At 39.8% G+C, this 24,379-nt stretch overlaps 1 protein-coding gene across 2 annotated transcripts in view; it reads right to left on the reverse strand.

Annotated features, from left to right (window-relative positions):
• The window catches only part of vps35l (VPS35 endosomal protein sorting factor like), a 155,363-nt gene that overhangs the window by 52,658 nt on the left and 78,326 nt on the right, over positions 1 to 24,379 (reverse strand). For both annotated transcript variants that reach the window (XM_043712168.2, XM_087997581.1), the window contains exons 18-26: positions 22,681 to 22,734; positions 22,513 to 22,593; positions 19,897 to 19,959; positions 18,269 to 18,354; positions 15,427 to 15,507; positions 12,389 to 12,452; positions 10,562 to 10,660; positions 8,361 to 8,438; positions 7,938 to 8,052 (exon numbers count right to left, since the gene is read on the reverse strand). In XM_043712168.2, coding sequence (XP_043568103.1) covers positions 7,938 to 8,052; positions 8,361 to 8,438; positions 10,562 to 10,660; positions 12,389 to 12,452; positions 15,427 to 15,507; positions 18,269 to 18,354; positions 19,897 to 19,959; positions 22,513 to 22,593; positions 22,681 to 22,734 — 721 coding nt within the window. The remainder of the gene's footprint in view (positions 1 to 7,937; positions 8,053 to 8,360; positions 8,439 to 10,561; positions 10,661 to 12,388; positions 12,453 to 15,426; positions 15,508 to 18,268; positions 18,355 to 19,896; positions 19,960 to 22,512; positions 22,594 to 22,680; positions 22,735 to 24,379) is intronic.

A 24,379-nucleotide genomic window follows, 5' to 3' on the forward strand; every position in this document is an offset into this window, starting at 1 on the left:
AGGGTCTAGACAAGTGGAGAGAGGATGGAGTTAAGGTAGGAGGAAGTGAACTCAGTGGGGCAGGTACAGGCTACCAGGGCAGTCTGGTTTGTGGATTTTGGGAATGAGGGAGAAGTAGGCTGTCTGGAGTTGGGAGACTATAAGATTAGAGGCAGTTGGGGGAAGCTGAAGGTAATGAGATCGGTGACAGTCCTGGCAGCAACGGCTTGATGTTTGGATGATGGGTCCTGGCCCAGGGCAGCAAGAAGAAGTGCCTGCGAGCAAGCACGGAGTCTCTGCAAGGTAAAGATCTGTGTGCCAGACTACGACAGCACCACCTTTGTTGGCCAGTTTGATAACAAAGCTAGGGTTGGACACAAGGAAGTAAAATGCAGCAATTTCAGAACTGCTCTGGCGTTCTTACATTTCGATCACCTAAACTGAAGTATCATCATCTTTTCTTCACTAGCACCCTACACCCATTAACCCTCGTGCACCCCCCAAAACTAATGCATAAATGCTGCCCCCTCCACATTTCAAGTCTAATGGAAGACTTAATTACTAGGGGTCATGAGTTCAAGGTAAGAGGGGAAAAGTTTAGGGGAGATATATGTGAAGTTCTTCACGCAGAGGGAGAGGGGTGCCTGCATTACGTTGCCAGTAGACATGGTGGGGAGGGAACAATAGCATCATTTAAGATGTATCTTGACAGATACATGAATGAGCAGGGAGCAATGGGATACAGATCCTTCGAAAATAGGTTGCAGGTTTGGATAGAGGATCTGGATCAGCGCAGGCTTGGAGGGCTGAAGGGTCTGTTCCTGTGCTGTAATAATATTCTTTGACTCTTCATCAGAGCTGAAGTGAAGCGTTAACTTGCTGTCTCTCCATGGATGCTGTCTGACTCACTGTGATCTCCAGCATTTGTTGTTTTTAACACAGATTCCATATCTGCAGTAATTTGTTTCTACAGTGCACCTACTGATTCCAGTCTATCCACTCTGGTTGAAACTTCCTTGAAAAACCATAATAAATTAGTCAGAAACAATTTCCCTTTCAAAAAGCTTCAATGACTCTGCTTGATTAGATTAGAATTTCCCAAATGTTGTGCTATTATTTTCTTAATAATTGATTCCAATGCTTTTCCATCAATAGATGTTAGGCTAATTGACATTATCTAGTTACCCATTTTTTGTCTCCCTCTCCTTGAATATCACATTGGGGTATCACATTGGCTGTTTTCTAACCCACTGGTAGTTCTCCGGAATGCAAGGATTTTTGGACAATTACAACCCATGTACCCACCATCGCTGTAGGCGATACCTCTTAAGATCCTAAGTGCAGGCCATCAAGGCTAGAGGCTTTAATTATCTTTAGCCCCATTAGTTTGTCTAATACGGTTATTTTAGTGATGGCGATGGTACTTCATTCTTCCCTCTTATTCTTTAGTATTAATGGGATCTTAGACGTTTCTTCCACCAGCTTTATACCACACTAAAAGACAACAAGCTTTAATAAATTTGCCTTTCAACCACTGTTGTACTCCAAGTTAATTACAAGATCCAGAATTAAATGCATAACTAAGAAAATGCACTGTACTGAAGTTCAAAAACATTTACATGAATTCAAGTTCTGGAATTTTCCCTTTTTTGTGGCAAGTTCTACAACAACATTGATGCTTAAGCAAGTTGTACCATTTTCACACCACAAAATCCAGTGTTATGGTTATTTTACAACTATGATAAGACTTGCATTATCTGGCACCTCACAAAATAGAGTGCTCCACCAACGAGAATCAAAGAATCATAGAACCCTTGCAGTGCAGAAAGAGGCCATTCAGACTACTGATTCCTCTGAAAAGCATCCCTCCCAGACTCCACCCTGTTGCCAAGACCCCACATTTACCACCGCTAATCCACCTAGTCTGTACATCAGGACAACTTCGCACGGCCAATTCACCTAACGTGCACATCATTGGGCTTTGGGAGTAAACTGGACGACCAGGAGGAAATCTATGCAGACACTGGGAGAACATCTGCGTGGAGTTTGCACAGTCACTCAAGACTGGAATTGAACTTGGGTCCCTGGTGCTGTGAGGCAGCATTACTAACCACAGAGCCACTGTGCCGCCTTGACATCTGCAATATCCTCTCCTATAACAACTGTGCACTTCAGTAATCAGAAGGCTTTTTGATGCAGGCTTCCACCCACACACTGTTGGGAGGCGAGGGAAAAAGCACTATCTGAAGTGTTCTTTGATCACTTGCTGACACTGACAGCCAGTATTGAACAACAGAAAGCCGCCAAACCTGCAAGCAAGCTATCTACCAACACAACTATTCCAATGCCTCCCAGATGTTACTGTAAATGGAAACTATGCACACCATGATTTCACAGATTACAACTAATTATGAAATGGTAATAGTCTGCAAATTACTTTCTAACACTGAACTTGAAAAGATGGTAATATATAAAAGTCTAAGCCACTCAGCTTCTTCTGCTCCAACAATTACAAAAATAAGCTGCATTTTTGAAATACGGCTTGAAATCATAACCAAAAATTAACTTTAAACAACCAGCAAATTGACCGGTTCCAAAATAAATACAAAAACCCCACAAGAATAGTGCAATTAAAAAAAGGTGCTGGAAGGAGGCTGTCTTGTCTAATAAGCTCCTGTTAGTGGACTGCCCAAGGCTCATGGATAAATCAGAGATAAAGCTCGACGATTACAGTAGGTGCTATTCCCTCATAAATTATGTCACTCTTATTTCTGAGTCCATCAGATATTACTGGTTCAAGGTTGAAAAACAAATTTGAATTTTTAGAAATGTGATAATATGAAAATGGAAATTGGATTATCAGGAGACAAGAATGATATAGACTAACAAAGAGCAAAAGTTTACTTTAAGTAACATGTGGCCTGTGTGAATTTCAGAAAACACGAGTTCCTAAAATGCACCTGGATCTAAAAAGCCTCTTCTTACATTCTCCAAGACAACTGAAAAAAGTTCACAATGATACATGGTGAAGGCAATGATATAATAGTATTATGGTTGGACTCGTCATTGAGAACAAGAAATGTTGTATTGTGAAGTTTTGGATCCTTTGTCTAAAAGATAGATACACTGGTATTAGAAGCAGCCCAGAGAAGGCTCACTTGATTGAGGCTGGGATTGGAGAAACTGTCATGATGACAGATTTAGTAGATTGGGCCTGTAATCATTGGAGTTTAGAAAAATGAGACACAAAACAGCTAAGATTTTGAGAGGTTTTACAGATGGTAGAGGTTGTCTCCCCAAATTGGAGAGTCGAGGGAGTAGACAGCATGATCTCAGAATAAGGAGTCACCCAGTTAAGATAGAGATGAAGAACAACTTTGCTCAGAAGGTAGTGACGCCATGGATTTTTTTTTAATATCAACCACATAGAGGGCATTAAATATATCAAGGCTGAGCTAGACAGATCTTTAAACAGTAAGGGAATCAAGGGTTACAGGAAAAAGGGCAGAAAAGCAGATTTGAGGATTGTCAGATCAGCCATATGCCATTGATAGTCTCACTGGGCCAAATGGCCTGCTTCTGGGTTCGCCACTCAAATAGCAACAGCACAGAATAAGGCCCATCAACCCATTAAGACTGCACCAGTGAAAAATAAGTTCCTAACTATTCTAATTCCATTTTCTAGCACTTTGTCCATAGCCTTGTATGCCTTGGTATCACAAGCGCATATCTAAACAGTTAAATGGAATATGAGGGTTTCTGCCTCTAATACCCTTACTGACAGAGTTCCAAATTCCCACCTTCGTTTGGGAAAAAACAAATCCTTACATCCTGCTAAGTATCCTCTCTCGTACCATTATCCTATGCCTCTCTCATTTTTGATCCCGCCACCAAAGGGATTCATTCCCATCGATTCTACCTGTGCTCCTCATCGTTGTAGTCAGTGGTTCGTACTGCTGCCTCAGTGCCAGGAACCTGGGTTCAATTCCAGCCACAGGCGACTGTGCAAACGCCACACGCACATTCTCCCAGTGTCTGCGCGTGTTTCCTCCCGGTGCTCCGGTTTCCTCCCACAATCCAAAGATGTGCACGTTAGGTGAATTAGCAGTACTAAATTGCCCAGTGTTCAGGGATGCATAGATTGGGTGCATTAGTCAGGGGTTAAAATGTAGGGGAACGGGTCTGGGTGGGTTACTCTCTGGAGGGTCAGTGTGGACTTGCTGGGCAGAAGGGCCTGTTTCCATACTGTAGGAAATCTACAAAAAAAACCCCTCCATCTTGTCCACTCCCCGCCAGTCTCCTCGGTTCCAGTCTCTCTTCATAACAAAATCTCTGCATCCCTCCAATGTAATCTCATCCCTCCTACAATGTGGATTCCAGAACTGCACATATTATTCTAACTATGGCCTAATCAATGTTTTATACAGTTCAAGCATAACAACTCTGCTCTTAAATCTCTTGCCTTGGCTAAGAGAATATGTCTTATCGCTTTATGCACCTGACCCAGTACCTAAAGAAACTGGTGGATACACACACCATGGTTCTCAGATTTTCTAACTGGTGATTCCTAAGACCCTACTGTGCATCATGTACTGTCTTGCCTTGTTTATCCTACCCACGGACATCACCTCACACTTATGGAGATTGAACTCCACTTCCAACTACTCAGGCCATCTGTCAAGCTCATCTGTATCATTTTGTAATTGGACGCTATGCTCCTCATTATTTATCACCCTACCAAATTTCATATCATCCATCAACTCATTGATCGACCCTCATGCACTCAAATTGTGCAAACACTAATATCAAGGGCCCCACTAGGTACAGACGTCAAATCAAAAAACACCCATTAACCCTCTTCTGCTGCTTTCTGCCACTCAGCGAGCTCTGAATCAATAGCTAAATTTCTTTGGATTCCATGAGCTTTTAGCTTCACTACCAGTCTCTTGTGCAGGACCTTATCAAAAGCTTTGCTGAAGATCAAGTAGATCACTAAAACATTACCTTCATCTGCACACTAGGTCAACTCTGAAAAATTCAAGCAGGTTGGTCAGACAAGACTTCCTCTTGACATAGATATGTTGACTGCTCTTGATTAATCCCTGACCCTCCAAATGCAAATTAATTCTGTCCATCATGATTTTATATCAGGAAGCAAAATGCATAATCCTAGTCCCTCACTAAACTAACACAACCTACATGCAGTAGAAAACTGCAGGAGGATGTGTCATGAAGGGGTACTCATGCAGGAAAACCTAAAGGCAATCATATAATTCAAACATTGGTTTATCAGAAATCACACAGGGACAGATCTTCCCAGGCCTTTAGCAGTACAGGTAATGAGGAGATTGTTGGGGAAAAACAGATCTCAAAATTGAAAATATTTAAAATATTCCCTTTGAAGTTTCAGCAGTGAGTTCTGTATCTTGCTTCTGGTTTTTATTCATCAATGGGATGCGAGATGTGGCTGGGCTAGCATTTTGTACCTGTCCCTAGTTGCCCTTGAGAAGGTGGTGGTGAGCTGCCTTCTTCAACTGCTGCAGTCCATATGCTGTAGGTAGACCCACATGCTGTAGGTTTACTTATCAGGACCAATGTGATACAATCTACATGATAATAAAACCACAGCTATACTTTGCCATAAACCCGGACTTACTCTGCCTTCCTAAAAGCTCAACCGAGAGCCCAAACTTAACACTTACAGAAAGACAAAATCAGAGACCAAATAAGGAAACAGAATATTTTAAATTGTTTCAATGAACACGCTTCTGTAAACAATTCAATATCTATTCACTGAAATTGTTCTTGCCTTCATTTCCATCCTAAATACAAGTTTATTTGATTAATGTTAGTAGAAGAGTTATGTAACTTTCTCTCATTCCTACTTAATTTGTACAATACTGATGGGTCTCCATAACTGGCCACACATTGCGCAAGACCAACAAATTTCAAGTTACATATTTGGGTCCCCATAAAAAAAAAGGTTGACTACAATCAGATTACTTAGAATCTTAAATTATAACTCTTTACCGATGACAAATTTAACAATTATAATGACAAATTTAAAACTGTGAGAAAGGTATGGATTAATGTAATTACGTTTCAAGAATCTCACGGTATCAAAAGCTAAACACATTTCAAGAAGGATCATGACTATTTCTCCTGAAAATAGGTATATTTTTAAAAATCTTAAAAGCTGGAATTAACATCCTCATCATGGCATTTTTCTGTTGTTTCCCCCAACTGAATGGAATGAATTACATTCACAGCATGATAACTAGAAAAGTTTACAGAGGAGTTGGCTTCTATTACATTTTATTTCTTAAAGCCACAAATGAATCTAGACTATATCTACTGTAACAAAACTCAGGGCTCTATCAGGAAAGCAGAACAATCTATTTTCTTGAAGTTTATCTTGAAATCACACGGTATTACTAGGGCTCACAACAATTGTAAGAATGTATTCACTTGAAAGAGTGACTAGACCCTGGCACACAGTGGGTAAAATGTGCCAATAGGTACTTCCCAAAACAGGTCACACATGAACTTACTCCCACAACTCTCAAATTTGTACTTTCCTCCAAATGTAAAGTCTGAATCTTGAACAAATTTACTTGGTGCATAATAATATGAATATTTTAATGCACATTCCAACCAAAATTAACCTTAAATATTAGAAACTTATTACTACCCTGGACAAAGTAAAGAAAATAACAGAAATGAGCACAACAGGAAGTCGTACATCATTTCTCTCGAAACATTACATTTGCCCATAGCATGTGTTTTCAAGTTATTCAGTATTTACAAGTCCCCAAACAGCACAGTAAATAAATTTCATTGGCAATTAATTGAAATGTATTCCATCTGATAGAGGCATGTAATTCACTGAAACATGTGCCAACTGCCATCTCAGCTACAGAGGAAATCTAATAAACGGTTTGTCCATTGCAAATATTGATGCAGTGCTAAAGTGAAGATTTGTCAGCTTCCTCAGTTCAAAAGTTTAAAAAGCCTTAGACGTAGTTCAGTATCTAATCCAAAAAGAGACTCAGAATTCTGTATTCTTTTTGCTCATCAAACACCCAAAATGTTGTTAAAAAAAAGTCAAGGCACAGCAAATTGTGATGCTAATTCATTTTGCAATTCCCATGCTTGTACAGTTAACATAAACCAGATTATAATAAACAACCCAATTGAAGATCTGAAGATCCCCACAACTGCTGAATCCTTACTTTTCCATCATCGATCAACTTTCTCATTTGAGAGGATCCCATCTAAACTGGTTTAAAACTTCAGCGATTAAAATCCATGATTGCACCTAGTTTACACATCCAGCTTCAGGCAAGAACCCATGGAACTTCCTCAAGTAAAATTTTAAAAATTCCAAGCTATTGGTATTTCTCCAAAAAGAGAAAGCCAGTCCCTGCGCACCTAAACTGAAGCCTAACCACAACTATTTACTTTCTTTGCTCTTAAAATTCTCCCAATAGAAACAAAAAAATTACTCTCCAGGACATCATTGTTTGCTCACACTGTTTTACAAAAGAAATCACTAAGGCAACAGGCATGCTTACAAGTGAGTCATTAAACCCCTTCAGACATACCAAAAGCCCACGTGCTAGTTCAAATTCAAACATGCAGACTTAAAAATAAATATATATAAAGAGAACACATATCTTACTGCCACTACTTCCTTCACAATGAAGAAGTTTAGCATTTACTCAATGACAGATATTAGACCAATATAAACTTCCTACTTTATCTACCTTCTTCCTTGAAAAGAGGTGCTACATTTGCAGTTTCCAAACTGTTGGGATCCTTCCAGAACTCAGGGAATTTTGCAAGTTTACAACTAACGCATGCAATTCCTTCAAAATCCTAGGATGTAGACCATCAGGTCTATGAAACCTGTCAGTCTTCAGTCGTTTATTAATAATCGTTTGTTATTTTAATCTTACCTTGCGAAAGGCACTGGTTTGCAAGAGCTGTTTGACCAGAGAGCAAGTAGAGATTAAGACGTGCAAAGATACTCGTCAGCGATGGAATTGTAATGAAACAATATGCAGCACAAGCCTGTGAGTTAGTGAAACAGAAATTATTAATCTTATGAGAAACGATGCATAACTTTGTCAGAACCAATTCTGTGTAACTGTAAATCATGACTAATACAGTAACTCTTCACAGTCCCTTCTCAGACATTTCAATATTCAAGCTGATCATTCACTTTTCGTTATTTCTAGTGCACAAATGCATAATAACCAATTAAATTTCCAATACATTTTTAATTAAATTAGTTACTGAACAAACTGCATAATGAACACATGTCCCAAAGCAGTTAAATTGCCAGCATTTCAGAACGCAGCATGAAATTTAAAACTAACCCGCACAAACGCTGCTGTCTTTCTGGAATGATTGCCTTTCATTACTTTCTTTGTTTCCATTGCAAGCTGATTCACACTCTTTAAAAAAAAGAGGAAACACAAACATTACATACTCTCAACTGAATTTATATTTGCCGAAAGTGTACTACAATATTTCCCATGGTTTTGAATCTCAAATCAAGTTTCACTAAACAGAATTTTATAATTCTATCAAGTTTGTGTTCTGGGATTCTAATTCAACCTTGGCATTTCATCTAATTTGATCACAGTTTGATTCAAATTCAAATAGTTTGTAATCTGAAAATTGTGAAGCAGCAAATTACTGTCGACTTGGAGAGGCATGGATTAGTTAGGGATAGTCAGCATGGCTTGTCAGAAGGAGGTCATGCCGAATGAATTTGTTAGAATTTTTTGAAAACACGATTAAGCAGATGAGGAAAGTTCAGTTGATGTAGTTTATATGGATTTTAGCAAAGCTTTTGATAATGTTCCACATGGGAGACTGATTGAAAACGTTAAAGCACATGGAGTTGAGGAAAACTTGGCGAGATGGATCAGAAATAATAAGAAGACACAAAGGATAGTGGTAGAAAGCTGTTCGAGTGACTGGAGGCCAGTATCCTGCAGTGTATCACAAGAAATTTTGCCCGAAACATCGATTTTCCTGCACCTCGGATGCTGCCTGACCTGCTGTGCTTTTCCAGCACCACTGATCTAAACAAGGATCAATACTTTGTTGTTTGTTATATACATAAATGATACAAACGAAAATGTAAGGGAAATGTTAAGTACATTTGCAGATAATACCATGATTGGTAGGGTAATTAATAGCAAAGATGGTTGTAGGTTACAGGAAGATATAAATGGGTTAGTCAGATGGACAGACCAATGTCAGATGGTATTTAACCCTGATAAGTACAAGAGGATGTACTTTAGAAGAAAAAAAACAAGATGAGGGAGTATTTATTGAATGACAGGACACTGGGTAGCTTAGAGAAACAGATGGATTTTGGGGTAATTAGTCACAGCTCCCTGAAGTTGGCAAAGCACACGAATAGGCAGCATATAGGACAGTTGCCTTCATCAGTCGTGGCAAAGAACACACGAGCAAGGAGATAATGCTGGAGTTGTACAGTATTTGTTTGGCACAGCTGGAGTACTGTATGCACTTCTGGTCACCTCACTGCAGGAAGGATGAGATTGCACTGGAGGGGGTACAAAAGAGGTTCACTAGGATGCTGCCTGGGATGGAGAAAATGAGCTGTAAGAGGAGACCAGATAGGCTTGGATTGTTTTCTTCACAGCAGAGAAGACTGAATGGGGGGGGGGGGGGGGGGAAGAAGGGGACATGATGAGGTGTGTAAGATTATGAGGGGTATGGACAGCGTGAAGAGAGAGCAGCTGTTCCCTGTGGTTGAGGGGTCAATCATGAGGGAGCATAGTTTTAGGGCAAGGAGCAAGAGATTCAGAGGGGATTTGTGGAAAAGAAAATCTTTTCACTCAGTGGGCAGTGGGAATCTGGAATGCACTACCTAGGAAAGTAGTGGAGGCTGGAAACCTTAAAATCTTCGAAACATATTTCACCGAGGACTTGAGATATCATAACATTCTAGGATATGGGACAAGTGCAGGAAATTGGGATTAGCATGCTTTTAGTGGTACTTATGTCAGTGCAGACCTGGTGGGCTGAAGGGATATTTCAGCATTTTATGATTCCATGAACCAAGGAAGTGAAAAATTTAATCATACTGCAATTATTAAAAAACACACGAAGAGCCCTGACAGACATTAATTTTACAGATTGTAAATAACCAATGTACTTAAAGAACGCATTGGCAAACAGCGCCCCCTCCTGAAATATGCAAGTACAGCACACCAACTCAAAATTAAAACAACAATAAATATCATGGTATATATCACACAACACCAGGTTATAGTCCAACAGGTTTAATTGGAAGCACTAGCTTTCGGAGCACCTGATGAAGGAGTAGCACTCCGAAAGCTAGTGCTTCCAATTAAACCTGTTGGACTATAACCTGGTGTTGTGTGATTTTTAAAAACTTTGTACACCCCAGTCCAACACCGGCATCTCCAAATCATGATATAGAACTATACTGATATAGATAAATCCACTTCCGAGCACAATTCGAGAATTTAAAGGAAAATAATATAGGTTTAGCTTGAACATAATTTCTACTCACATGGATCAATTGGATAAGGACAGGTTCCAAGTTGCAGAAGGTTGATCGGGCTTCCACATAAAAGCTTAGCTGCTGCTCAAAGTCACGACCAAATGAAACCTCACCACCAAATACAAGACAGAAATATAAGGAAAATATATGTTGGGAGTCAAAATTACAGTGCTTAAGAAACAAAATGAGCACAAAACACAGCTTACAAAACAAATTAAACAACAGGAGGAGTAAGCAGAATTATATAATGTACTATCATTTAGCATTCAAAGAGTAAAATATTCCACATATGAATGATCAGAGATCATAATCTAGTTGCTTTTGCAAAAATGCGTGCTTTAACTCACATTAATAGTAATAAATTCACAGGATGGATTACATTACCTACAGTTAAATTGTAGGAATTTCAATCATACAACGATTCAAACAATTTCCATTTTGCCGTAATATTAAATTAGGTTACTAGACTGTAATAATTCAGGAAACCCAACTGGGAATGAACATCATTTATGGTTGAACAACAAAATAGAGCCACTACTCACTCTGTACCTAGGCTATTCCCAGCCCAAGACAGACAGTTATGTGCCTGCTCTAGGTAATCTTTCTATTTTGTTATTACACATCTCTGGAGCAGGTGAGACTTGAACACAGGTCTCCTGGCTCAGAGCTAGGGACACAACTCTAGCACCACAAGAGTCCATTTGCGTCTGCTCTATAGATATTTTTAATCAACCTGCCAATGTACATTATGACATACCCAGGACAGATGGGACATGAACCCAGGCCTTCTAAGGCAGAGGTAGGGAATTATCACTGCACCACAAGGGCCCCTTGTATGCTATTATTTTCTAATTAATCTCTTCAGAGATGTGATGACACACCTCAGAAGCAGGTGGGACCTGACCTGAATCCAGGGCTCTCAGTCATTGAGCCACAAGAGGGCCATACTTCTGTGGTAGTTTATTTATTTAACTGATTTTTTCTAATCAGCCAGGACTCAGAGGACAAGTTCCAGCTGGGTAGGCCATTGTCTTTACCAAGGGAACTCACTCATTAGGCTCCACAGGGAGATTAACTAGTGATTCCCCATGAGCATTGTAGGAGTTATCGCATCAGTCTATTTTTTTCTACAATAAAAAAGGGCTCTGAATTATGAGGAATATAGTGCATTGCATTTGAAAAACGTGATCATAAATATTGATAGTAGACAAACAGCACTTCAAACCTACACTGCAATCCAATAAGATTACAGCTTATCCTTTACCTCAGCTCAGCTTTTCCTTTTTGTATCCCTCAATTTCCTGGAAGACCAAAATTCTAACAATCTCAGACTCAAACACACAACCTGGTGACAAAATAGGACTACTTGCATGAGAAACAGCAGAAACAACAAGTGATAGACAGGGCTAAGCAATCCCTCAACCAATGTAACAGATGTAAGCACTGCCAGAACTGGTCATAATTGGTGGCTGACAATTAAACAACTCACTGGAGGTGGTAGTTGCACAAATATTCTCTTCCTCAATGATGGGAGAACCCAGCCTATCAGTGCAAAACAATAAGGCTGAAAGATCTGCAACAATCTTCAGGCAAAAGTGTTGACTGGGTGATTCATGTTGGCCTCCTCCAGAGGTCCCCAGTATCACAGACAGCAGTCTTTGGACAATTTGAAACACTCCAGGTGATCGCAAAGAAAAAAGCTATGGGCCCTTAAACATTCCAGCAACAGTACTGAAAACTTGTGCTGCAGAACTTGTCCCCAACCCAACTTAGCAGCAATAAAAAAATATTGTCTATTCTTGTACATCCAGTTTTACAGCAAAGTAAGGCACTCACCATTCTGATAAATCCACTGATTAAAATGGCCAAACTCCGTTTTTCATCTTCCAATGTTAAAGCACTTCAATAAGGTGTGTAGACAAACAAGCATAATATTAAAGACTAATTTATTAAAAAGGGCAAACCAAGCAAAAACAGGACTAAAAAAATACTGTACACTAATTCGCTAACGAAAATTAGAAGAAAATGAATAATTCACAGTAACAAGTGTTTATATTATTTGGAGAAAACATAATTACAAATAACTTGGAATATAAATATCTGCAATATTTTACTTCAAACATTAAAAACAATTGCTGTGGAATCTGCATGGAAATAATTACCATGGTTTTCTATCACATATAAAATAGCCTGAGTAACTAATGTTAATAACCTTAGTTTGGTTTTCTGTTGCAACTCTCTACTGTTTTATAGTCGATTAATTTATTAAACACTACTGTGGAGGACAAGCAAACAAGCAGCTCTACTGACAACAGTGCAGAATTGCACCTTCCAACCCAACTCGATGGCGATTCGGATGTTACAGACAAATGTGATTGAATTTTATCTATCATAAAAGCAAAGAGGTTTCACCTGCCATTTAAAATAATACATCCGTAAAAAAAAAAATCCCACCATCCCATAGGCTTCTACCACACTAGCAATGTAGGGTGCCAAAACGCTTAGCTTACCAAAAAGTTGTAAGATATACAAGTACCCAGACAAAATATTTGATTCCAGTCCTTTAAAAAAAAGTGCAAAGTATGGACTGATTAGGGATAGTGGGCAGCACGATGGCATAGTAGTTAGCACTGCTGCCTCACAGCGCCAGAGACCCTGGTTCAATTCCCGCCTCAGGCGACTCTCTGTGTGGAGTTTGCACATTCTCCCAGTGTCTGCGTGCGTTTCCTCTGGGTGCTCCGGTTTCCTCCCACAATCCAAAAATGTGCAGGTTAGGTGAATTGACCATACTAAATTGCCCATAGTGTTAGGGTAAGTGTAGGGGAATGGGTGGGCTGCGCTTCAGTGGGTCGGTGTGGACTTGTTGGGCCGAAGGGCCTGTTTCCACACTGTAAATAATCTAATCTAATCAACATGGCTTTGTGTGTGTGAGAAATCATGTCTCACAAACTTGATTGAGTTTTTTGAAGAAGTAACAAAGAGGATTGATGAGCGCAGAGCAGTAGATGTGATCTATATGGACTTCAGTAAGGCATTCGCCAAGGTTCCCCATGGGAGACTGGTAAGCAAGGTTAGATCTCACGGAATACAGGGAGAACTAGACATTTGGATACAGAACTGGCTCAAAGGTAGAAGTCAGAGGGTGATGGTGGAGGGTTGTTTTTCAGACTGGAGGTCTGTGACCAGTGGAGTGCCACAAGGATCGGTGCTGGGTCCTCTACTTTTTGTCATTTACACAAATGATTTGGATGAGAGCATAAGAGGTACAGTTAGTAAGTTTGCAGGTGGATCGGCGTTTGGTATGCTTTCTTTTATTGGTCAAAGTATTGAGTACAGGAGTTGGGAGGTCATGTTGTGGCTGTACAGGACATTGGTTAGGCCACTGTTGGAATAGTGTGCGCAATTCTGGTCTACTTCCTATCGGAAAGATGTTGTGAAAAGGTTCAGAAAAGATTTACAAGGATGTTGCCATGGTTGGAGGATTTGAGCTATAGGGAGAGGCTGAACAGGCTGGGGCTGTTTTCCCTGGAGCTTCAGAGGCTGAGGGGTGACCTTATAGGGGTTTACAAAATTATGAGGGGCATGGATAGGATAAATAGACGAAGTACTTTCCCTGGGGTGAGGGAGTCCAGAACTAGAGGGCATAGGTTTAGGGTGAGAAGGGAAAGATATAAAAGGGACCTAAGGGGCAACGTTTTCACACAGAGGGTGGTACGTGTATGGAATGAGCTGCCAGAGGAAGTGGTGGAGGCTAGTATAATTGCAACATTTAAGAGGCATTTGGATGGGTATATGAATAGGAAGAGTTTGAGGGATATGGGCTGGGTGCTGGCAGGTGGGACTAGATTGGGTTGGGATATCTGGTCAGCATAGATGGGTTGGACATGCTGTACATCTCTATAACTCTCTCTCTAATTGACGACAGCAAATCCAATTAGAAACAGGTAGCTCTTTGATCATATGATTCATAAATGAATTAATTTGCAAAAGCATTACAATTTGATTGAAGACACGCTATATCATTATAAACAACTTACCAAGATGGTTTCATCAGCACTTCCCAAATCTACAAACTCGACCGTGTAGGAGGACAAGGTAGCAGGTCTAGGGGAACACTGTGCCCTTGGAATTTCCCTCCAAGTCATACAACGTACATAAACATCAGCCCCTCACTGTTCCTGGCTCAAAGTCCTGGAATTCCCTATCTAATCTTAGCCCATAAATGCACTGGTTCAAGACTACAGCTCACCATCAACTTCTCAAGCAGGGACTGACAATAAAGGCTGTATGGTGACACACACACAACAAAACAGAAAAATTAAAAAACAGAATAAAACTGAGCCAAAGGATTGTGGATGCTGGAAATCTGAAATAAAAACAAGCTACTGGAGAAACACAGCAAGTCTGGAGGAGACCATTTTTCAAAACATTCCGAAGGCTTCAAGTCCCAAAACATGGACTCTGCTTTCTCTCCACAGATGCTGCCAGAGCTGCCGAGTTTCTCCAGCACTTTTTGTTTAAAACATCAAAAAAAGTGTTGGAAATGGCAAAACAGGCTCGTCAACATGTGTAAACAGAAAACCGGTTGTTCTTTACTGATGCCTATTTATAAAAGTGCTTGAAACTTAAAATTATTTGCTATATTTTAAGAAAACATGCTAGTGTATATAGTCAGTCAGTTTGAAGGATCCAACAAACAGTAATCAGCAATCTATTAGCCACATACTTTAGGGGATGAGGAAAGAGTCAAGGAAGAGAATAACAAAATCATTCCAAAGTCAGGAAACAAATTTCTAGGGAAGGTCAATTCTGAGTTCTCACCATTGTTCCAGAAGTCATTTTTAAATTACTGTTTGAAAGGAATTGTAACTTACTTGACAGAGTCGTGCATTGTCTTGCAAATATGCATCAGAGCATTAAGAATGACAGGGTCACGGGTCAATTCTTGCTGTTGCCTAGAATATAAAAGAAAAAAAGATGTCACCTGACGTACAGAAGGGTAATTAATTGAAACATAAATAGAAATCTCTGAAATACTCAGTCAGGCAGCAGCCATGGATAGATAAAAGAGAACTGATGTTTCAGACTAGTGACCTTCAGTCAGAACAGGAATGGATTACAGATGAGGCAGGTTCTCAACAAGTAGAAGATAATAAAAAAAAAGCCACAAAAGGAAATTTTGTGACAGGTTTAACATCATGGGTGAACTTACAGGTGAAACCAAGTACTGGAAAGCTTGGCATGCTGAATGCACTCCAGGCCGTGCATGGAGCTGATAGGCCAGGTATACTCAGGTCTTATTTATTTAAGTACTACACACACGAATATGCCTGCACAGTGTTGGCAGTGGAATGAAAACGTGACCACAGGAGCCAAGATAGCCATAAATGGGGAGTCCAGTGATTGATTGATTAACCTATCAATCAATTAGTCTGTTGAGAGACATTGGCTACAAACAGAAACATTGCTGTTTTTAGCTGTGCTGTTGAGAAGGCAGCTGAAGGTCACTGGCTGCATGTAGTTGAGGCTCAGGAAGAACATCCAAGAACCAGGGCTCAGGAACAGTCCAAGACCCAAAATGCAATTGATGGTTTTTAACTTGGCTTCTGAGAGCATCAAGGCATACATGAAGGGTCTAGGAGCCACTGATAGTTCAGTGCAGCAGGGGGAGTTGGGTGGAGTGTGAAGGAAGCACAACTGTAATTGCTTGGAGCAGCAGAGATGTACTGGAACTAGGAGACATCCAGTGGCAATGCCAGCTTAGCTAGCGATCTGCAAAATAGCTGGAATTGTTTCTGTGAGTGGATACCAGAGACAGCTTCGGGACTCCAGTTGAGCACAGTCTCAGCAGCCAGTAGCTTGAGATGCTACTGGAAGGGTCTCAAGATTAGATCTTTGAAAGCGAAGAACTAGAATTATTTGTAAAGGAACCATAACCTAATGCAGTAGCAAAATCAACCTGAGTGTTTTTTTAACCCCTCTTTTTTAATGTTTCTTTTTTAATGAGCAACACTGGCTAGGCCAGTATTTATTTCCCATCCCCAATCTCCGTTGAACTGAGTTACTTGTACAATTAACTATATTGCTGAGGGTCTGAAGTTGTATAAGCAAGATGAGGAAAGATGGCAGATTCCACAAGAGAATCACAAGCTTTCATAACAGTCAATGATGGGTTCAGAATAGTTAAGTCACTGAGTCTACGCATGCCAAGAACAATGAGTTGATATCTTTTTCTGCGCAGTAGATCTCTGACTCGCTGACTCTATGACAGTTTCTTAATCACCACAGATTAGCTTTATATTCTCGATTTATTGATTTCATTTAAATTCCACTAGCTGCCTTGTTAGGATTGAACCAGCGTCTTGAGAGCATTTGCTTGGGGGGTCTGGTCACTACACTGGTCACTGCATTAGCACTACACTTCCATCTTTTTAACGGGCTACTCCGGTTTCTGTACACTTCCATTCTCAGGGAGGGAGTTCCACTCTATGTCTTGATCAAACAATAGGAGAAAGTGAGGTCTGCAGATGCTGGAGATCAGAGCTGGAAATGTGTTGCTGGAAAAGCGCAGGTCAGGCAGCATCCAGGGAACAGGAGAATCGACGTTTCGGGCATAAGCCCTTCTTCATAAAGCTTGATCAAACAATACCAAGTTTATAACAGATAGCGTGCCAAAAAGGGTAAAAGTATTCAGTTTGTGAGAAGATTTTTAGCTTGGCTGCTCGTTGCTGTGGTTCTGTTCGCCGAGCTGGAAGTTTTTGTTGCAAACGTTTTGTCCCCTGTCTAGGTGACATACTCAGTGTTTGGGAGCCTCCTGTGAAGCGCTTCTGTGGTGTTTCCTCCGGTATTTATAGTGGTCTGTCCTTGCCGCTTCCGGTTGTCAGTTTCAGCTGTCCGCTGTAGTGGCCGGTATATTGGGTCCAGGTCTATGTGTTTGTTGATGGAGTTTGTGGATGAGTGCCAAGCTTCTAGGAATTCCCTGGTTGTTCTTTGTTTCGCTTGCCCTATAATGGTAGTGTTGTCCCAGTCAAATTCATGTTGCTTGTCGTCTACGTGTATGGCTACTAGGGATAGCTGGTCGTGTCGTTTCGTGGCTAGTTGATGTTCGTGGATGCGGATCGTTAGCTGTCTTCCTGTTTGTCCTATGTAGTGTTTTGTGCAGTCCTTGCATGGGATTTTGTACACTACATTAGTTTTGCTCATGCTGGGTATTGGGTCCTTCGTTCTGGTGAATTGTTGTCAATGAGGATGTCACCTAGACAGGGGACGAAACGTTTGCAACAAAAACTTCCAGCTCGGCGAACAGAACCACAGCAGGCTAAAAGTATCTTATACTTTAGTATTCATGCTGCTCACTGCAAACTTCACACATATATAGACTTCTTATGGTCTAAAAGTGGAGCAGTTTATTTTTGTCAGACATCTATCAATATTCAAGGTCCTAAACGAATAGTTAAAATCCAGGGCATGTGTTTGAAGAGGAATTCAAATGCCAACGTGTTTTTGTAAGTACATCAAACTATTATTACATGAACACTTCAAAAGGGGTGAAATAACAAATGGACCCGATTCAGAATTTATAGAAGGTCCAAGATAGTAGTCTTTTAGGTTTAATGCTGGAGAAGGTTATATTAAACATTCACATGGCAGATTTTAATACTTACGAGTCATACAATCATGCACAGTAAATGATACTTCTCATGAGCTTGCGCTTACCTAATAAAAACATTCATAATTGATTTGCAGACCTCCACTTTGACACACTCTTTTTGGAACATATCCAGGAAAGGGAGGAACTTCTCCTGAGAATGGAATACATTAGAAATCAAGTATCTTATCCAGTTATTAGTGTCTCACTAATATCATACAGGATTTAAAGTGCCTTCTTAGGTCTCCATTGTGGATGACAAACACTTATGGCACCTTTTCATTATATCTCAGAGTACATAGATGGCACAATGGCTCAGTGGTTAGCACTGCTGCCTCTCAGCACCACAGACCAGGGATTGACTCCACACTCGAGCAACCGTCTGCACGGAGTTTGCACATTCTCCCCATGCCTGCGTGTGTTTCCTCCCACAGTGCAAAGATGTGCAGGTTAGATAGATTGGTCGTGCTAAATTGCCCTGTAGTGTCCAGGAATGTGTAAACTAAGTGGATTAGCCATGGGAAATGTGGAGTTACGGGGACAGGATTCGGAAGTGGACCTGGGTGAGATACTCTTTGGACAGTCAGTGCAGACTTGGTAGGCCAAATGGCTTCTTCTCGCACTGGAGGGATTCTATTGTGATAACTTAGATGGGATGATGTGCGAATTAAAAATAGATATACTGGAGAAACTCAGCATATCTCTAGCATCTGTAGGAGAGAAACAGTTAATATTTTAAGTTCTTTGGAACAATGAAGTTCATATTGGACTCAAAATCTTGACTGTTTCTCTCAGATGCTACCAGATCTATTGAGTTTCTTCAGCACTTTGATTTTATTTCAGATTTCCTATATCCACAGTATTTGCTTAAATCTATTCGGTCATTTATTCATTTTTACAGGGGTTTTTAACTGCAACAGTTGCATGGCACTTTCTAACACACATCTTTGGCCTCAGGCACAAAACTATTTATTAACAGTCAAGGTTTTGTTGATGAAAGGGCTGGTTACTATAACATACAGTAAAGAATCATATGCTTTCATTATAGCATCCATACATGAACAACCCTGTGATTTATAATAAAATGAATACATTAGGGATCCTGTGGTGCAATGGTAGTGCTCCTACCTCTGAACCAGAAGGGCAAGGCTCAAAGCTGCTGTGCTCCAGAGATTTGTAATAACTCCTCTGAACAGGCTGATGAGAAAATATCTAAAATTTACACTTTGTTTCTGTCCAATTTCAGACAAATTTGGCAAACTCCTCAATGGAACATAAGTTTTAAAAAAACATGGAAATTAGACAAGAGGAGTTTCAATTGTCCTTCAAAACTCTTGGAACTTGACCAAATCATTTGAACAAAACAGACTTTAAGATTAATAATCTTCACATTCAAATTAGTTGCTTATCTTATTAATCTCAGTTTTATTCATCCATGGGATATGGGTGGTGCCAGCTGGGTCCACGTGCATTACCCATCCCTAGCTACCCTTTGGAAGGTCATGGTGATCAGCATTTCTGAACTATTGCAGTCCATTTGGCATAAGACAACCCATCGTGAATTTTTTTTTAAACAAAAGGATGGGGAAAAAGAATAACATTTTGTTTTTAACTCAATGTGGTTAGAGAAAGAATTGCTGCAATTCAGAACACAGGATGCAATATTTCCAATAACAATTAAGAACCAACAACTTACCATTGAAAATAGAACCGCAAAGTCATGAAACTGATCTAGTACTTTTGCTATAATTGATTGAAGCTGAAAAGAAACATCAATAAAATGAGCAAAGGGATGTACAAAACTCTAATGACAAACAATATTTTAAGTCTAATGTTTATTCATTACATACCAGATACACATTTGGATGAATTTTAAGACAAAAATGTAATATTAATTGAAAACATACAGGCAAAGTGAGTGCATGTGAAGTGAAATATTAGGGCAGAAGAATGGGGAGAGGCATTGTAACAAACCGCAAAATTTTCATAAGTATGCAGGAAGGGAGAGATCTGGAGTTCACAGGTACAAAACATTGAAAGTGACAGGTCAAGTTAAAGGTATTAAAGTACAAAAGTAAGGATGTCACAAATAGCATTGAAAGAATACTGGTTAGATCTTCGTGAAACAAAGATTCGAAGGGGTTTAGCAAGGATAGATGCTGAGAGGATGTTTCTGTTCTCGGACAGATCGAGAATTCAGAATGCCCTGCAGTCAGCATCAGGATGAAACAGTCTGGCAAGAGAGTGTGCCCTGCAGTCAGCATTGCAAATTGATTATCTGGAAAGAATGCCCTACAATGAGTTAGTCCAGGAAGAGAGTGAGAGGCAGTCATTTCTTGTTGAAGAAACAAGAATGACATTACAAAGTGTACAAGTTCATTGGCTGGTTAGAAAATGTTGTTAGGGACTTAGTTAACAACAAGGATTTAGAAAAGTGCATAAAGCAGCAACAGAAACAAAGTGAAAATCAGCAGCAATACAGTAAAATTTAAGTAATGTAAGTAAGCTGAAGTAGGAAAAGGGAGAGTAAAATTAACATAATGGAAGTAGGTTCAAAGACTAATTCAAGGTATGGCAGGGGATCAAACTCCGGTGTGTATCTGACCTGTACTTTGAGGGAAATCTCAAGACACTCCTGGTAGTCTGGGTGACCACATATGTAGGAAGTGCCAGGTTTTGGAGTGTCAGCCAGAGGCACAGCAATGTGTTCCCAAGGCTGAGGATTACACAGACACATATTTAATTACGGTCACCCTCCAGCTAAAGGAAATACCATCAACTCATAAGGCAGCCAGCAGAAATGTTTCAAGAAATCTTGAAATCACACATGAAGTAGAACCAATCCAACCTGAAGAGCTGGGGAGAGTGTATACTGGACTGCCCAGAGTGGTGAGCCCTGCTTCACCAAAACAAAGCTGGCTTTGAAGCAAAGCAGATGTTGGAAATCAAAGATGAAGGAGGAAGAACTAAGCTCAAGGTGTGTAACTATTTGAAATGAAAGGGGAAAGATTTAAAAAGGGACCGAAGGGGCAACTTCTTCCATAGAGGGTGGTACGTGTATGGAATGAGCTGCCAGAGGAAGTGGAGGAGGCTGGTACAATTATAGCCTTTAAAAGGTATCTGGATGGGTATATAAATAGGAAGAGTTTAGAGGGACATGGGCCAAATGCTGGAAAATAGGATTAAATTTCTTTAGGTTAGCTAGTTGGCATGGACGAGTGAAGGATCTGTTTTCATCCTGTACATCTCTCTGACTCTAAACAGTCAAGACCATGGACTGACCACCTGACTGATTGATTTATTTACACATGTACTGAAGCACAATGAAAGCTTTGTTTAAAGTAGTACAGGCTGATCACAGTCAGCAAGGATGCACAGATCACAGGGTGTAAAAAAAAACTTAGAGGCATACAGTTGACTTATTTCTGTTAATGCTGTTTCTCTCAAATCTTCTCCCTTACTTTTGGACCTCTAACTTTATACTGACTTTTGTCCTATCTCATTATCTTCACCTTTCTTTCTCATCTCTTTCCTTTTCTCTCCTTTTGACCTCTGTGGGACTAAGTCATTCATTACAGAACAGATTTCTTGATAAAAGTGACATTTTGTTTGTCAACATCACTTCAACTTTTATTCTATGAACTGAAAAGAATTTGAGGATGTGAATACCCTCAAGAACAAAGTTTATAAGTTTTAGAAGTTTTAAATCAAAATATAATCACAAGCTTACTGAGGTTCATCTATCACCAAATCTCTAGAGTGTGGAAGCAGGCCATTCGGTGCATTGAAGCCACACTGACCAGGTGAACAGTAAACCACCTAGACTCAAGCATCGCACCCATACCCAACACCCCCATTTCTATCTCTGTAATCCTGCATTTTCAATGGCTAATCCATCTAGCCTCATATCCCTGGATATTACAGGCATTTTGGCATGTTCAATTCACCTAATCTAAACACCTTTCAACTTGGGGAGGAACCAGAGCACCACAAAGACACAGGGAGGACGTCCATGTGGAGTTTGCACAGTTGCCGAAGGCTGCAATCGAAGCTGGGACCCTAGTGCTGTGAGGCAGCAGTGCTAACTACTGAGCCACTGTGCCACCCTAAATTCTAGCAAATCTAACAATTTCAGCGGTTTTTATTTCAACCATGTTTTCCTTACATGTGTAGAATAAAATGGGTATTGTGGAAATAGCAAGACTTAAGCACATCAATTATGAGAAAATAAGACAATCCAAATCATGGGGAATGAGGAGAAAGAGGACAGGGTTACACCCTACTTTGTTTTCCCAAAACTGTGGCACATTACCTGTGGGTAAGCATCTTCAAAAGCTCGATCTGGAGTTAAATGCTTAATGACATCTGATAACACAGTATTAACTTCTCGTTTCTGTCAAATTAGATGATACACTATTAGTATTTTTAAAAAAAGGTAGTTTTATGTTTTTGAATCTGAAAAGTATGAAATTCTACTTACTGAGAAATGCTTGCATGTATACTCTATCCAAACCTCAGCACAGTTAACATAATCCTAAAAACAACAGAATATTAAATTCAAAAGTTAAAAAGAGAATACACTGACAAAATGTTCAAGTATTGGAAAGTTATCTAAGTTTACAAGAGGTTGCTTACATTCTTAAAAAAATTTTCATAAGAACAGTAACACTAAAATCAGCTTTAGTAACTTCAACAAACGTCAGAGAATTTATTTTCATTTTGGTTTGTGTATGGCTACATACTCGCTGGGTAAAAAATGTTTCTTTTGATTTTCCCAATTAGATTTATTAGTGAATCCCATATTTATGGCCCTTAGTCATCACCATCTTTTCTCCTCCCTATGTTTAAGGAGAAAGTGAGGACTGCAGATGCTGGAGATCAGAGCTGAAAATGTGTTGCTGGAAATGTTGCTGCGCTTTTCCAGCAACACATTTTCAGCTCCTCCCTATGTTTAGCCAATCAGTCCACTTCAATCTTGAAAACCTACAGTAAGCCATCCATTAAGTCGCTGTCTGTTGAAAACCCCGAACCAGTTACCTATTTCCTAAAATGAGTGCAAAATTGCTACTATGTCAATATTATTTCTCACTTTTATTTAATGTTGTTATGGAGATCAGAACTGTTCACATTCTGTAGATTAAGTAATACTCCACACAAGATTAACATTCATTTGTCTGCTTTCCAGTTTTGTTCTTCTAGAAACGAATTTCATTGCTTTTTTGTTTTCTTATGGCCTGACATCATCCAAATCTTCCAAAATCAGATACTTGATAGATTTACCACAATGACACACCACTGTGAAAATGATTAGATCAATAGTCTTGCTATATCTTAAAACAGAATGTAGCAATGGATTCGTGCCATAAAGCAGCTAGAAGACATATGCATGGATTGCTCATTTTTTGCGAGGGGTGGTGCTTGGTAAGCATTGGTCAAAACTATTATTACCAACCATAACCGTGCCACAAGATGGCTTATTGAAATGGGAAGCAACATTCCTAATTATAGAGCAGAGGTGTTTTACAAAACACAGTGACCTAGTTTACATTTGGTCTCACTCATGTAAAGGAGACCAAATTGAGAGTATTAAATGCAATAGATTAGATTGACAGAGGTACAAGTGAAACACTTTCACCTGGAAAAGTGTGTATGGGTCTTTAGACTCGGAGTACAGAACAGCTGAATGGCAACTATGACACTTTTTCAGATTGCACAGGAAGATGCCAGTGGGGAAGCAAGGAAGCAAGAGGATAGACGGAGGAATGAACCAGGATGTAATGGAAGGTCCCTATGGTGAGATTTCTCTCTCGAACAAAAAAAAGGTCATTAGGATGACTGAGAGGATAAAGGATTTTTTTAACATCCATGAAACCAACTTTCAGACACAGCCAAAGTGTTTAGAGAGAAATCCAAAAAGCAACAACGCTCAAAACCAAATAAATGTGGTCCTATTTATTTGTACATGCAAATTTTATAAAACAATGCCCATGTGTCTTATGTTGTGAAGATTTCCCTTTTTCTTTCTTTGCAATACTGGCACCCTCCAAACTTCTACAATTGCAGTGAAAAAGCAGCACCAGAAAACAGCAGCCAAGTAATACCAATAATGGGCAGGGCAAAATCTACACAATTTCAAGATAATTCGGGGTCAGGAATGGACATTGCAGGTTCCAGAGCTT

This window comes from Chiloscyllium plagiosum, unplaced genomic scaffold, assembly GCF_037043375.1.
Source record: "Chiloscyllium plagiosum isolate Xiang-an unplaced genomic scaffold, Cpla_swu_hap1 HiC_scaffold_20, whole genome shotgun sequence".
Lineage (NCBI taxonomy): Eukaryota > Metazoa > Chordata > Chondrichthyes > Orectolobiformes > Hemiscylliidae > Chiloscyllium > Chiloscyllium plagiosum.